The following is a 14,443-nucleotide window of genomic DNA, read 5'->3' as shown; positions in this document are numbered from 1 at the left end:
CTGTCTCTACTCCTCCAAAATATTACTCCCTTCAGTTTCTAGAGGGTAACAGATGGTCTGAAGGGAAACAACATTTGCAGGTTGGAAGATCTCATCGGAGTGGGAGGATGTAAGACAGAGGATGGGCTGGGCCCCCAGGAGGTGCCTGGTGGGGGGGGGGTCCTGGAGGACGCGGAGGGCTGGATGTGATCCATGGGGGCAGGGCCTAGCAGAGGAAGCAGGCAAACGTTTCATCGAGGTTGACATTATTATTATTTTAAGGATTAAGCTAAGCACGATTAAGCTGCACATATGGCACGTCACATATCCTCCTCCGTAAAGTATCTGCGGCGCATCCCTGCCAGGCCTCATCATTCACGTTTAACTCTTTTCATTTTCGCAGCAGCCGCAGCAGGGGCCTGTTATCAATCCCATTTTACAGAGGAGAAAATTGAATCTTAAGGAAGCAAAGTGTCTTCCTTGAATCCAGGGGGCTGATCCGTGGGGAAAAAAGGAAAAAAAAAAAAAAAAAGCGAACAAATCAGAAGCTTGAGAGAATCGAAGATCTCTGTTCCTTCCCGCTGCTGTCTCGCATGTACAACACAACCCTACGACGACTTCAGGGGCACGAGTTGTTCACTGACGCCGATTTCACTTTCTAAATCTTTTGTTTCACCTTAAAATGTGTCAATCGTCACCAATCCGCCCGCAGACTGTTCTGGAGCTGGAGAGAAATGCCCTTTGCTTTGTTCCTACCTTGCCCTGCCCTGTTCCTCAACTTAGATCGGTTCTCAGTATTTTGGCACTTCTTTCTTTTTTTAAAGATTGTATTTATTTATTCGAGAGAGAGAGAGAGAGAGGCAGAGCCGCAGGCAGAGGGAGAAGCAGGCCCCATGCAAGAGCCCGATGCGGGACTCGATCCCTGGACTCTGGGGTCATGACCTGAGCTGAAGGCAGCCGCTCAGCCCCTGAGCCCCCCAGGGATCCCCTATTTTCGCATGTCCACTGAGGAAGGCCCAGGGGGAAAGACCAGACACAAAACTAGCTGACAGCTTGAATGAGACCCTTTGTGGACAGGGGAGCTTGGGACTTCGGGGCGCAATGACATGTTTGGTCTCTCCGCCCACGTCCCGGGGCTGCGGCTTCCCTGTCGGGTCAGACACCCAGCTGGGGCCCTGAGCCTAACTTTCTAGTAACAGGAACAACACATTCACTCACCTGATCTTTCAAAAACATGACAAAATTTTAAGTTTCTGAAAACCAGTGAGAGAGCCCTTCCTCCACCAGTTACCTTTTTTTTTATAAGCTGAAGTTCTTTTCCATCGAAAGATGAGTCCTATATATTTCAATTTTTCCTAAATAATCTTGAGAGCTGGATGAACCCTGTCCTAGCCTGTGTCCTATAAAGAGCCATTTATGCGGGATATCTTTATTTGTAGAAGCGACAACGGTGAGCAAAAATAATCGTGTCGATTCCTTCCTCTGCCCGACGTGAGAATGTCAGAAAATCAGTCCTATGGGATCAAATGGGAACCTTGGACTCAGATAGGAAGACTACTGGATCCACCACTGCAGGGTTGTGAGGATCGTAGGAAACCTGCCCTTGCGCATCCAGGACTGCCTGGCACCTAGTAGGTGCTCATTAAACGGGGAGGGCACTGCTCCCCCTGCATCCCTGCCCCGGCCAGGGGCGCCGCGCCAGCAGAGGGGCTCAGGCCACTGCGGGATTTGACCCGCGGCCTCGGGATCCGGCGGCCAGGTGGCCCCTTCTGGCAGCTTTTCCTGCCAGCCCCTAATACCCATCGGATCCTCTGCATTCACTGTAGTCAACTACGTACTTCCCCACGTACCTAATGAAACACGGTGGCGATGCTTCTAAAAGAGAACAGTGCTGCCTGGGACTTCTACAGCAATGGCAAGAATTTTAGGTCCTGACAAGCAAAACGTCCCATTTAGAGATGACACGGGATGTGGGAGTCCTGAACTTCCGAGACTATTTCCTCCAGCTTGTCTGGAGTCAAGATATCAAAATAAGCAAAAAAAAAAAAAAAAAGGAGTCAAATGTCAAAATAAACATCAAAATTAGAAATCGGTCTCAAAGTATTTTCTTTCTGTATAAACATGCAGTTACACGTCACATTCTCAGGCTTCCTAGTCCAGTTCTGATAATGGCTAACAATCAAGCTCAATTTGGGTGAGAAAGAGCCCGTAGAACGATAGGTCTGAAGAAAATCAGCTATTTCAGTCCTCTGTTTCATTTTATTTAACACCCCCCTTTTTTACTTTAAAATGGTATTTTCTTTATTTTACCTTATTGTACTCGGGGAGAGTTCAACACAGACATAGATACCCCCCAGCAGCAGAGCCAAGTTTTAGGGCTGCAATTTTATAAATATGGGTTGATCCTGAGTCATCACTAGACCTCAAAATTCGAGAAAACCAGGTCACTTGTGAGCTTAATTCTAGGTTCAGGTTCTCCTCCAGGGACCTTAAGCCCAAACTTCTTCAAATTCCTACAGAAAACCTAAACAAGTCTTTTTACTAACTGCAGCAGAAAAGGGCAGCACAACTGATACCCTGGGTGAGCATAATTTAAAGAGGGGCTGTTGTCTTAACAACAATAGCTAATATTTGTTACAGGCTTCCTATGTACCCAAGCACACTTTTAATACCATGTAAGCATAAAAATTCACTCATTTAATTTTCATGACATCCCTCTGGGCAGATATTATTATTATAATCCGAAATTTTACAGATGGAGAAGCTGAAACAAGGGAGGGTAAGCATCTTGCCCCAAGTTACAGCTCTAAAGAGTGGGGAAGGAAGGATTCAGGTCGACACTGTCGGCCACCGCCCTGTGCTACCTTACAGTGATTGCTATGATGACTTTTCCCTGGGAAGCAGGGAGAGAAGCCAAATATTGGCATTACTAATAAACCTACGCAAATTCTATTTCTAGAACGACCTACTCTCACAACATTGATTTCCAACATTAGAAAATTCACTATTTCTGCGGTTTTCAGTTAATCTCTCGGACTTATAGATTCATTTGAAAGACCATCGCTTATAGATGGGTACCATTTTGCATGTCTTTGAAACAAGGACAATACAAAAAATGTAAACTGAAAAAAAAAAAAAACCCAAAAAAGTCTAGGGAAACCTCTCACGCAACAGGTAGGTGGTCAGTATTGAAGCACTGTGGTTAGGTTTGGGAATCTATAGGGCTGGACGGAGGAGGTCAGGAGGATGTGAGGTGTGAAGTATGTGAGAGAAACAAAAGTCAGGAGCTGCATGGCGTTGGCCACTGCAGGGAGAGGCAGAGCTACCAGTGCCAGAGGACATGCCTCTGTCCAAAGTGTAAAGGAAGGGAGGCGATGCCAGATGATGATTTGTGGACAATATAATGATATTCCAAAGAATACTAACACCCTTTCACAAGACAACAAGAATGGTACGCGGTGAGGTAGACCTAGGCAGACTTCCCAAACATACGGTCTACACTGAAGGAATCTTCCACGTAGGGAGTAGTTCTGAAAGGACGTGCCTGTTCCATTTCACACAAATCTTTCCTACAAAAGCCATCTGACAACTAAGTTTACGTGCTTACTATTTCTGAACACATTTTCACAGGATTCCAAATAATTTCTACGAGAAAGATTCCTTGTTTGAAGCTTCTCGGGGGCATCAGAACAAGCACACTGCGCTATTGAACACTTGTAAGTCCACTTCCCTGTTCTACTGTGAGGTTTCCAGCTGCCTTAAAATTAAAAAAAAAAAAAAAAATCCCTGCTCTTAGAGATGGTCAGTTCCAAGCTCCGAATCTCAGGAGTAGGTATTATTGTTTAGGTTGCCTGATGAAAGCAGGCAAAATCGTTGGGAATCCAGGCTGGCCCAGACCTCCCAAAGTGATGCTGAGGTGTATAGCAGAGGAGTCACCCCGAATCTGAGGAATGCATCCATCCATTTCACATTTCTTGAACGTTCCCCATATGCTCATCAAAACTCGTCACAACTGGCTCAACTACTCAGGTGTCTGCTTTTCCAGAAAACCTCACTCATCATTTAACAATTTCTTCTCCCCACCAGGTCTCTCTTGTCATGTTTAGTACATATTCTCATGATTAATAACCCAACATTTACCTCTTTTGTCACCTAGAGGGAGTGATTGGAGGGCTTTAGCCATGTCTCGCTCGACTTACTCTTCCGACTACCTAGCACAAGCAACCAATAAAAATGTGTTTAATTCATGAAGGAAGAACCCACATAAAAGAGTTGTTGACACTTGCTACCAATATTTTCGTACTCCTCACTTCTCCTCCAGCCTCTGCAGTCTGGCTTTGCCACTAAAACTGGTCTTGCTGGGGTTACTCATGAACTATTTCTCTCTACATCCACTGAAACCTCCTAAGTAAAAACTTAAGTAAAAACCTTGCTTGACCTCTTGGCAACTTTTGATACTGCCAACCACTCAACTCTTCCCCGGATCTCTCATCCTATGACTTGCACAACGCCGCATTGACCGGATTTCCTTTTACCTTTCCTTTTACCTCTTTAGCTTCTCTTGAGTGATTTTTTTCAGCCTCCCCTTTTCTTCTCCAGTTGTTCTCAACCATGGATGAATATTGGTATCATCTGGGGACCTTTGGAAACTCTACTAAGGGTTCTGTCCTCAATTTCCCTCGTGTGTGTGTTGGTCAGGCGCAGTGGTTTCCACACCACCACCAAGCAATTCTCTGACCCTAGCTGGGTGCCCTACAATTCAACTCAGCTCTGACACTACCTGGCAAAAGCATCACATCTCACAGGTTAACGACTTAGTCCTACAAGACTGACCCATCCTCAATACACACACACACACACACACACAAACACGCTTCAGATGCCAATCAAAAGTCCAGGTTGTCACCTCTACTTGTAACCAACTGGCTCTCAGGAATTCCAACTACCCCATCCCTGGGTTTGATTAATTTGCTAGAGCACCTCACAGAATTCAGAGAGGCATTTTCCTTACTAGATTACTAATTTATTATAAAAGAATATAACTCGGGAGCAACCAGATGGGAGAGATGCACAGGGCAAGGCCTGGAGATGGGGTATGGAGCTTTCACTTTCTCTGAGCACTTCACTCTTCCCCAAATCTCTATGTGTTCATCAATGCCGAAGCTCTTCCAACAACCCTGTCCTTTTTATACAGGCTTCTTTACAGAGACATGACTGATTAAATCATTGGCCATTGGTGATTAATTCCACGTCCAGCCCCTCTCTCCATCCTGGAGGTTAGGGGGTAGGAGGGAAAGTCCCAACCCTCTAATCCCATGTTTGGCTCCACTAGCAAGCAGCACCCCTCATCCTTACGTGGGGTCCAAAAGCCACCTCTCTAACAAAAGACACCTTTGTAGCTCTCTTCACTTAGAAAATGCCAAGAGTTTTGGGAGCTCTGTGCCAGAAATAGGGAAGGAGACCAAACTATATTTCTTACTATAAATCACAATGTCACACCTGCCTAGATCCAGTTGCAGAGATTTTATTTATTTAGGATGAGCACAGCTATTCTTTTTTTTTTCTTTTAAAGATTTTATTTATTTGAGAGAGAGAGAGAGACAGCAAGAGAGAGAGCATGGTGGGGGAGGGACAGAGAGGGAGGGAGAAATATTCCCCCTCTGAGCAGGAAGTTCAACGCAGGCTTGATCCCAGGACTCCGGGTTCATGACCTGGATCCAAGGCAGATGCTTACCCAACTGAACCATCCAGCAGCCCCGAGCACCAGGGTTCTGAAAGCCCTACAGGAGAATCTAAGCTGCGGCCAGAGTTGAGCAACACTCTTCTAGCCACTTCTCAAATTGTCGGAATCCTCTGGGATCTCTCCTGGACTCTCTGGTCAGCCTAGAGAGTTTCCAGGCTAAACTCATGAACTCCCACGGCTCCGATTACCATCTCTGTCAACTGCGGTCAACTCCACAAATTGCCACCGAGGACCTCTCGGGCCCACCAGACCCATACACCCAACTGATTACCAGAAACTTATTTCCAGGTCTTCTGTGGACAGCACCACCAGCCATCCATCAGCCCCAGTCAGCACCTTGGGTGACACCTCTGGAACCTTCCTTCCCTTTTCTCTCTCTCATTTAATAATGACCAAGTCCTGGGGAGTCTGTCTTCCAAGTAACTGTGGAGCATCTGTCTTGCTCTGTTCTTGCTGCCGCTGTCTTAGTACAAGCTCTCATCATCACCTATAGTCTGAGTTATAACAAAATCTTACTACGTTGTCTCACTCACTACCTTCAGCCTTGACTCATTTACTCCGGAGCATTCACTAGCCCGCAGCCACAAGTATCCGTCTAAAACAGAAATCTGATCCTCATCCCCAGCTTTAATTACCTATGGGAAATTCTTACTCCTTAACAAGAGCTCACAAAGCTGGACAAAAGTAATCCCCGCCCAGGCTCTCCAATCTACCATCCCCTTCACTCTCCACAGTCCAATTTTATGCATTTTTCTTTCACCTCAAAGATGCCATGCTCACAGGGACCTCAGGGTCTTCACACATTGCCTACGTGGCATCCCTTTCCCGTAAACCTCCTCCTTTAGCTAACTTCTGAATTTTATTCAGTTCTGCACTTGAACATCAATTCCTCAGGTAGCCATCCCCTTACTTTCCTAGTTAGATTAGATCTTCTCACCACACTTTCCTATCATACCCTAAACCTATAGACTGTAACCCCCCTCGGTGCAGGGACCATGTTTCTTTCCTATATCCAAGTTCTGGCCCTCTGGCACCCCTTGGGAAATGAATGAATGAATAGATGACCCACATGTACGGCAGATTGCCACATCTAGCTCTAGAACTGTTGCCAAGGGGAGATAATTTCAGTCATTAGGAATATTAGTGATCAAGTAAACTCAAGGCAAAAATGAAATGCATTTAAAGAACCTCAGGTCTCACATTAGGTGGGAACCATTCTTTTAGAGATAAGAGTTTGGGCAATTGCTGGAGATCAGGAAACTTAATTCTCTTAACATGATAGTTTCTTAATGAAGCGCTCTGTCTTGATTTTCTGCATAATTAGAACCCATGTTCGGGCGGGGGGTGCAATTTTTCAAAATGACCAATCTGTATCAGTCTCAGCTTCATAAGGAACCACTTAAAGAGTACTGAAAATGAACAAGGAAAGTTATCAAGAACATATTGGAAGTTTTGACCGTGTGAGGTTTGCCTTTTAATGTTAAGCTAATAATTCCTGCAAGTCGGGCAGAGGCGAGAATGAGGTAATCATTAGTTTAATGATGCAGTGCTAATTAACCTCTTCCGAATAGGTTATGTAATAACCCAAGAGGCTGGCTAGGCTGATAAAATTCTAGAAGGAAATCTGGAGGGGAATAATGATGACCGACTGGTGATGAATCATTATTCTTTCCAGTAAAGAAAAGAGAACCACAGGCAAGAGCCTTAAAGGTTCTAATAACTATGCAGCACCTGGCCTGGAAAAGAAAAGTGAAAGACCTACTCGCTTATGCACAGACACTGGGAAAGCACCTGTCAACAAGTTAGTGTTTTTTCATGCAGGGAAATTAGATTTCTCTAGAGCAGTGCTGTCCAATAGAAATTATAATACAAGCCACATGGGAAATGGTTAATTTGATAGTAGTCACATTAAAAAAAAAAGTAAAAGAAAGAAAACCAGCTTTAAAAATATACTTTAAAAAAATATACTTTATGCAACCTAACACATCCCAGATATTATCATCTAAAAACATAATCAACATTAATTTTAAAATATTTATTTTGACACATATTAATATCTAAACAATTAATGATATATATATATATACATTTTGCACTAAGTCTTTGAAATCCAGCATTTAATTTACATTACAGCAGCTCTCAATGCAAACTAGCTATATTTCATGTGCTCAAGAGCCACATATGGCTACTGGCTACCATGCTGGGCAATGGAGCTTGAGACTTCATTATCCTGATAAGTGTGTGAAGGTGTGTGTGTGTGTGTGTGTGTGTAGCATGAGTAAAATGCTATTAGTGGTGACTCCAAAGTAAAGAAAGATCTGCAATGTCTTTTGAATAGCAAAGTAAAGACAATCTTTTTAGTATAATTGTATGATCACCTGTGTATTTTAGTATGTTCTAATTCTTGGAATATTGGTAATCCATAGATGGTCTATGATTACATATAGTAATGGAGTCATTATTTGTAATGCCTTAATTTAGCAACCATCTGTGATCCACGTTTCCTTAAAAAAAAAAAAAAAAAAAGAGCCTCAGCAGGGACACAGAAGGCCCGAGTGGAAAAGCAACTGGACATGTGAAATCACCACGTCCCCCTCAGACCCAACATGTTGGTGAACATGTCTGGGTTCAGACCTTCCCGATGGGGAAACCACCTTCCTTTGATTCATGGGGGGGGGGTACCAAAGGAGTCAGAGGAGAGACACTTCTCAGGCAGGGAGGGAGGTGGAGGCAGCCTGTTTGCATGCAGGATATAAAGCACCTCTACTCCAGTCAATTCTTCTCACAAAAAAGGGGTATCTTACTCTCAACACCTGACACCCTGAACGCTCTAGATAAATGGGCATCTGCTGCTCACTTCTGATTATGGCTAGAGTGAATCTGCCACAGTGTATGACAACGCTATCCAGTGATGGTGGCATGCTATGGGAGGGGACTCATCTCCTCTTTTGAAGGAAGGAGTCCATCTGAGTCCAACTTTGATCTGAAATTCTAACTGGGACCTAGAGACCAGTCCACGAGGACAGTATTTAAGTTACTAGGAGATGGGTACCATGTTTACGAGCTCTTCCAACGTCATCTCCCTGAAGGCAACTTAAGTCGTTCCAAAGGAAAGAAAACACCCGACTGACCTGGCAGTCATAGCTCAATATTTAGTTACTATCAGATTTTTCCAGTTGGGTCAACAAGAAACTATATTTCATCGTGTTTCATCTCAACGGTTACCTCATACTTTATACGTTTACCTTTTTGTTTGGTCTATTAATCGTCCCTATTTCCTAACCTCAACCTGACCATAAAAGGTAACATACAGATATAGTTTTAAGTAGAAAACAGAGATAAAAAAGAAATAAACTAACACTTTTTAAACATCTGTTATACATCAAGTATCAAGCTAAGCATTTTCTATGCATGAGATAGTGACCCCCATGTGAGACAGGATAACTGAAGCCATCCCCGTACTCCACAGAATAGGAATATTGTAAATGTCCTTAGTCACATACTTTTTTCTCAAAGCTTTTTCATAGAAAATATTCCATAGTCCACAAACCTGATGATAGTCCTTAAATGTCTTTCATTACCAATTTATTGTTTTTAGTGTTTCCTTTCTAGACTGCATCCCCAATCTCTATTAACCAGAAGCATCAGCCTACTTCTGAGTTTGTTCTGAATGGCAGCACACAATTTCTTTATTGAAGGAAGAGAAGATGTTTTAAAATGACATATGAGAAACAACTTCTTTTGCAAATACAATTTGCAAAATTGTCAATTCTTTTGCAAATACTCCAAGCCATTACCACAGCTAACGTGTTTCAACCAACTGATGGACCAGAAAATTTGTCTTCCTTTTTGCCTTTTATCTCAGTCAACACCTCTTTTTATTGACCAAAACTTTGAAACTTAAAAATGTCATTTGGCTTATCATTTCTAATTAATTCTCTTGTTCATCAATCAGGTTGATGACAATCAAACTTTCACTTTGCCTTTATTCAGTTACCCATCCAACAAATCTTCACTTAATTCCTGTTTGTGGCACATCAACCATGTGCATATTTCTCTAAGGATGTTTCTATAGCCAATCCCTAAACTCCATGTACCCCCCCCCAATTTAGGTTTTCCCTCAATTTCGACAGGAACTGTTATCTCAAATTGCATGTAATATCAGGACATGATCTTTCCAGTTAAACACAGACGTCTAGAAATAGATTCAGTGCCCTTCCAGACAGGAAGTAGGAGCTAAATACCACTAGCTCTAATGCCATGGATCAGGAAACTGCGACAGGACAACAGAAACAAAACTTTTCCCTGATGAGATTTGGTCAAGATCCTCTGGCAGAGCAAGTTTGTCTCCTCCATTCATTCATTCTTCATCCCACAACTCTGTCATACAATGAAAATTATGCTTTGCAGAATTATTCCAAATGGATCAGTCTACGGAAGTTATGTTTTCCAAGTCGGCCTTTTGGGATGGAAGATACTTAGTGAGAGGCTAGTGCTTATTCTACATGCTGCAGACACCAGCCAGACTTTTATGGATGCTCTCTGAGTCATGTGCATACCCTATTTGAATTCATTCTAAATGAGGGAAACCAGCTTCCCAGTTGGAGATAAAGCAAAGACAACTAACTATAAAAAGAAAAAGGGGTTAAAGATGCAGTGGCTTATCCCAAAAGTCTATTTATAGCTGAGATAAATATGAAAAAAGGGCCAATTGTAACCTTTTATTCACCACTTACAGATGATGTATCAGCTCAGCAGACAACACATGGGACTCTTCATTTAATTTTTATTTGTGCTGAAGATGCACAAAGGAAAGGGCTTGGACTTTGGAACCGAGCTGATTGGACTGACTTGCCCCATCTTTGCCTCATTAGCTGAGTAACTTTAGAAAAAGTACTTGCAAACCCTCTGAGTCACACAGTCCTCGTGTAAAGTAGGAGCAACGCCAACCATGACCCACTGGAGTTTTGATGGGGGAGATAAAGCATCGTGTTTAGCAGCGTCTAGCCTTGTTTGGAACCAGATAGGTCTAAATTAATATGAGTTCCCCTTTCCTCCCCGCCACGTGTCTGTACAAAACAACTTTGCTTTTGGCCTTGAAATATGAACTTTCTCCCCTCCCCCATCAAAATACATTTTTTTCAACTCCCCGCCTGCCTAAGTAGAGACAGAAATGACTTCATAGAGGTAGCGGGAGGGAAAAATTAACCTCGACCCCTTAGTCACCGTCGTTAATTGTATCAATAAGGGGGATGCCAGTTTTTGCTGGTGCTCTTCTTTTGCATTTCATATTCTAAATAAAACCATAACATTTTCTTTTTTTTCCCAGCCAGTCCTGAGGCTAGATGGCAGGGTGTGGGATCAATTCCAACTGCTATTCCTGATCCTCGGGCCCCTTCGCCTGTTCTTGGACAAGCCTGAGAGGTCAGAGTTGGACACAAATGCTTCAGTGATGGCTTAGCCGGGGCCTGTGTCCTTGTGCGCGGGGGCCTGAACATGGGTGGTGCGCAGGGGGGGCGGAGAGGCGAAGAGGACCCCTGGGGCCTCTCCTGCTCCGTGCTTTCCCGGTCATGGGCAGAGCAAAGGGCGGGAAAGCGTGCACGGTCGGACGGACAGACGGGGTCACCTTCGCATTTCCCAGGTTCGGTGGCTTGCGGTTAAGAGCGAAAACCATTCCTCTTAAACTAGCCGAGGGCCAGCGCGCTGTTCCAGGGCTCGTGCAGCACGAGGGCCCCTTGCTCGCCTCCCCCTCCAGCCACGCAGCCCCGCAGCCCCCCGGGTCCCGGACGCAACTCACCGAGCTGGAGCTGTTCGCACGTCAGGCCTGGGTTCCCGCCGATCCTGCAGCGGTAAATCGCGCCGGGGTTGACCACCGAGGCGTTGGCCAGCCAGCGGGCCGTGGGCGCCCCCACCACGAGCCTAGGGGACAACCGTGCGAGTGCGCGCAGACGTGAGCTGGGTCCCCGGGGCCAGGTCCCCCCCCCCCCAGCTCCCAGCTCCAGAGCCCCGCGCCTGGACGACCTCCCCCCACCCCCCCGCCCCAGGCGCCCCCTCCACCAGCCTGGGTGACAACCATGCAAGTGCGTGCAGACGTGAGCCGCTCCCCCCCAGCTCCAGAGCCCCGGGCCAGGGCGCCCCCCACCCCAGGCGCCGCTACCACAACCCCAGGGGACAACCGTGCAAGTGCGCGCAGACGTGAGCCGGGTACCCCCAGCTCCCAGGTCCAGAGCCCCGCGCCTGGCCGCCCCCCCCACCCCCCGGCCCCAGGCGCCCCTATCACGAGCCTAGAGGACAACCGTGCAAGTGTGCGCAGACGTGAGCCAGGTCCCCCTCCAGCTCCCAGCTCCCAGCTCCAGAGCCCCGCGCCTGGGCGTCCCCCCGCCGCCCCCACCACGAGCCTAGGGGACAACCGTGCAAGTGCGCGTAGACGTGAGCCGGGACCCCGAAGCCAGGTCCCCCCCCCCCCAGCTCCCAGGTCCAGAGCCCCGCGCCTGGCCGCCTCCTCCCCCCCCCCCCCCCGGCCCCAGGCGCCCCCACCACGACCCTAGGAGACAACCGTGCAAGTGCGCACAGACGTGAACCAGGTCCCCCCTAGCTCCCAGCTCCCAGCTCCCAGCTCCAGAGCCCCGCGCCCGGACGGCCCCCCCGCCGCCCCAGGCGCCCCCACCACGAGCCTAGGGGACAACCGTGCAAGTGCGCGCAGACGTGAGCCGGGTCCCCGAAGCCAGGTCCCCCCGCCCCGGGCGCCCCCACCCCGAGCCGGGCCAGCGGCTGGCCGTCGCAGCGCTCCCCGCCGGCGCCTCCCGAGGGCGGGGAGTTGGCCGGGGCTCGGGACCCGGGGCGCCCCCGCCCCCGCCGACGCCCCCGGCGCGGTCCCGGCCGCTCACCATCGGTTGGCGCCGTGGCCGTGCAGCACCAGCGAGTAGCCGAACAGGGTGTTGGGGGGGCCCCGGTAGAGCAGCGCGCTCTCGGTGTCCACGTTGTAGGGGCGCCCGCTCGGCACCCGCAGGCACAGCAGCAGCAGCAGCAGCAGCAGCTCGCGGACGGCGCCCCCCCGGGGCCCTGGCCCGCGCCTCGCTTCCCCAGCCATGCGCTCCCGGAGGGGAACATCCAACGGCGAGCGGCCGCCGTCCCCAAGTTGCGCGGGACGAGACGGTCGGCCCGGGCGGGGGGGCGGGGGGGCGGGGGAGCGCCCCGAGAGCCGCGCGGCGTGTCGGGCGCGGCGGGCGGGACGGACGGAGGGAGGGAGGGGGGAGGGGGAGGGGGAGGGACGCACGGAGGGGCGGGCGGGCGGGGCGGGGTCGGCGTGGGCTCCGCGGGGCCGGGCTGTGCGGCGGGGACCGCGGGCGCTCTGCGGCCCCGGCCCCTGGGTGGGGTCCCGGGCGTGGTGCGGAGGCGCCGGGCCCTGCGCGTGTCGCCGCGCGCGGCTGCAGGGGGCGCTGGGGCACCTCGGCTGCGCGGGGCGCGCGTCCGGGCCGGCGGAGCCCGGGGTGACCCTGGGGCGCAGAGCTGGGCCTGCACCCCCTGCGCCGGGCCCGCGCGCACCCGAGCCCAGGCCTCCGCGGCTGCACCGACCCGGGCGCCGGGACGCGGCGGGGAGCCGTCTGCGTCCTTCGGGGGCGCTTGGGGTCTGCTCTGAAGGTGGCCCGCGGGGGCGCGCCGGCGACCACGCGACGCGTTCACCGAAGGGCCTTAGGTTAAAAACCAACTTGAGAGCCCCCGAGCCCCGCTTTTGGCGACGAGGACCTTAGGGCTGCTTCCTGCGGGGGCTCCGCACCCTCCCGCGCGCGGCCCCTGCTCCCCGCTTCCCGATGATGATGCTCCTCCTTCCCAGGCCTCCGCCACCGGATACACCTGCCAAGGGGGTGGGGGTGGGGTAGACCCAGGCCGAGGTCGAGAGGCAGACACCATCGGAGCCCCTGAGAATGCCCTGGAGCCCCACGGCCCAGCGCACCTGACCTGGGGGCTGATGTCTACCCTGATGCCGTCCTGGTGGGCCTCCGGTTCTGGAGCGACTGGAGACACGGCAGGAGATGCAGGTCCAGTTACTGATTACTACTACGTGAATTTAAAAAAAAAAAAAAAAAGGAAGGAAGGAAAGGGTTCATTAAAGCCAGACTGAAATAGCACATCTCAGGTTGTAATGGCAGACGCACAGTTAACATAGTTATTCATCTCTTCCGCATCCTCATTGAGCAATCCTGATGCTAAGCCCACCGGACACCTCGGTGAGCAAGGCCTTCAGGAAAACTTTCAGCCAAGGGGTCCATAGACACACTTTTGCTAACCAGAGCAAGTTCTGAGTGATTTAGGGACCCTTCAAAAGAGGTTTGAAGGACCCAGAGCGGGGAGCTAGGCTGAGCAGCTTGAAGGGAGGCATGAGGGATGACCCGGGCAGGGCCAGGCAGGGGAACCGGGTGAGGCAGGTCTTGGCTGGAGCACTTCGCTGCGCACACCCAGGGAGGTACTCCTGGAGGCTCACTAGGGAAGCGAGCACACACCATGAACGTCCCAAACCAGGTTAGGAATTTTCAACTCTGTGCTCAGGTGGACAGGATGCAAGTTGAAAGATTTGTCTTGGGCTTGGGATGTGTAACAAAAAAGACCGAACACAGAAAATCTAATTTTGGAGGCTCCCGCAGCAAAACATGTCAAGATGGTAGTGACCTGAACTAGAAAGGAGAGGTAAAGGAAAAAAAAAAATAGATTCGAGAAATCTCT

The 14,443-nt window shown here is 49.3% G+C and overlaps 1 protein-coding gene across 3 annotated transcripts in view; it reads right to left on the bottom strand.

The window, feature by feature from the left end:
- The window catches only part of ITGA4 (integrin subunit alpha 4), an 80,017-nt gene extending 67,131 nt beyond the window's left edge, over positions 1–12,886 (bottom strand). Inside the window, exons 1-2 of one of the 3 annotated variants that reach the window (XM_038585022.1) lie at positions 12,610–12,886; positions 11,520–11,641 (exon numbers count right to left, since the gene is read on the bottom strand). In XM_038585022.1, the coding sequence (XP_038440950.1) occupies positions 11,520–11,641; positions 12,610–12,812 (325 nt within the window). In that variant the 5' untranslated portion in view covers positions 12,813–12,886. The remainder of the gene's footprint in view (positions 1–11,519; positions 11,642–12,609) is intronic. The other 2 variants (XM_038585021.1, XM_038585020.1) reach the window with 2 other exon arrangements.
- Between the last annotated feature and the right edge of the window lie 1,557 nt (positions 12,887–14,443).

The sequence above is a fragment of the Canis lupus genome, chromosome 36 (genome assembly GCF_011100685.1).
Source record: "Canis lupus familiaris isolate Mischka breed German Shepherd chromosome 36, alternate assembly UU_Cfam_GSD_1.0, whole genome shotgun sequence".
In the NCBI taxonomy this organism is placed as follows: Eukaryota; Metazoa; Chordata; class Mammalia; order Carnivora; family Canidae; genus Canis; species Canis lupus.
This window is presented reverse-complemented; position numbering and strand designations above follow the sequence as displayed.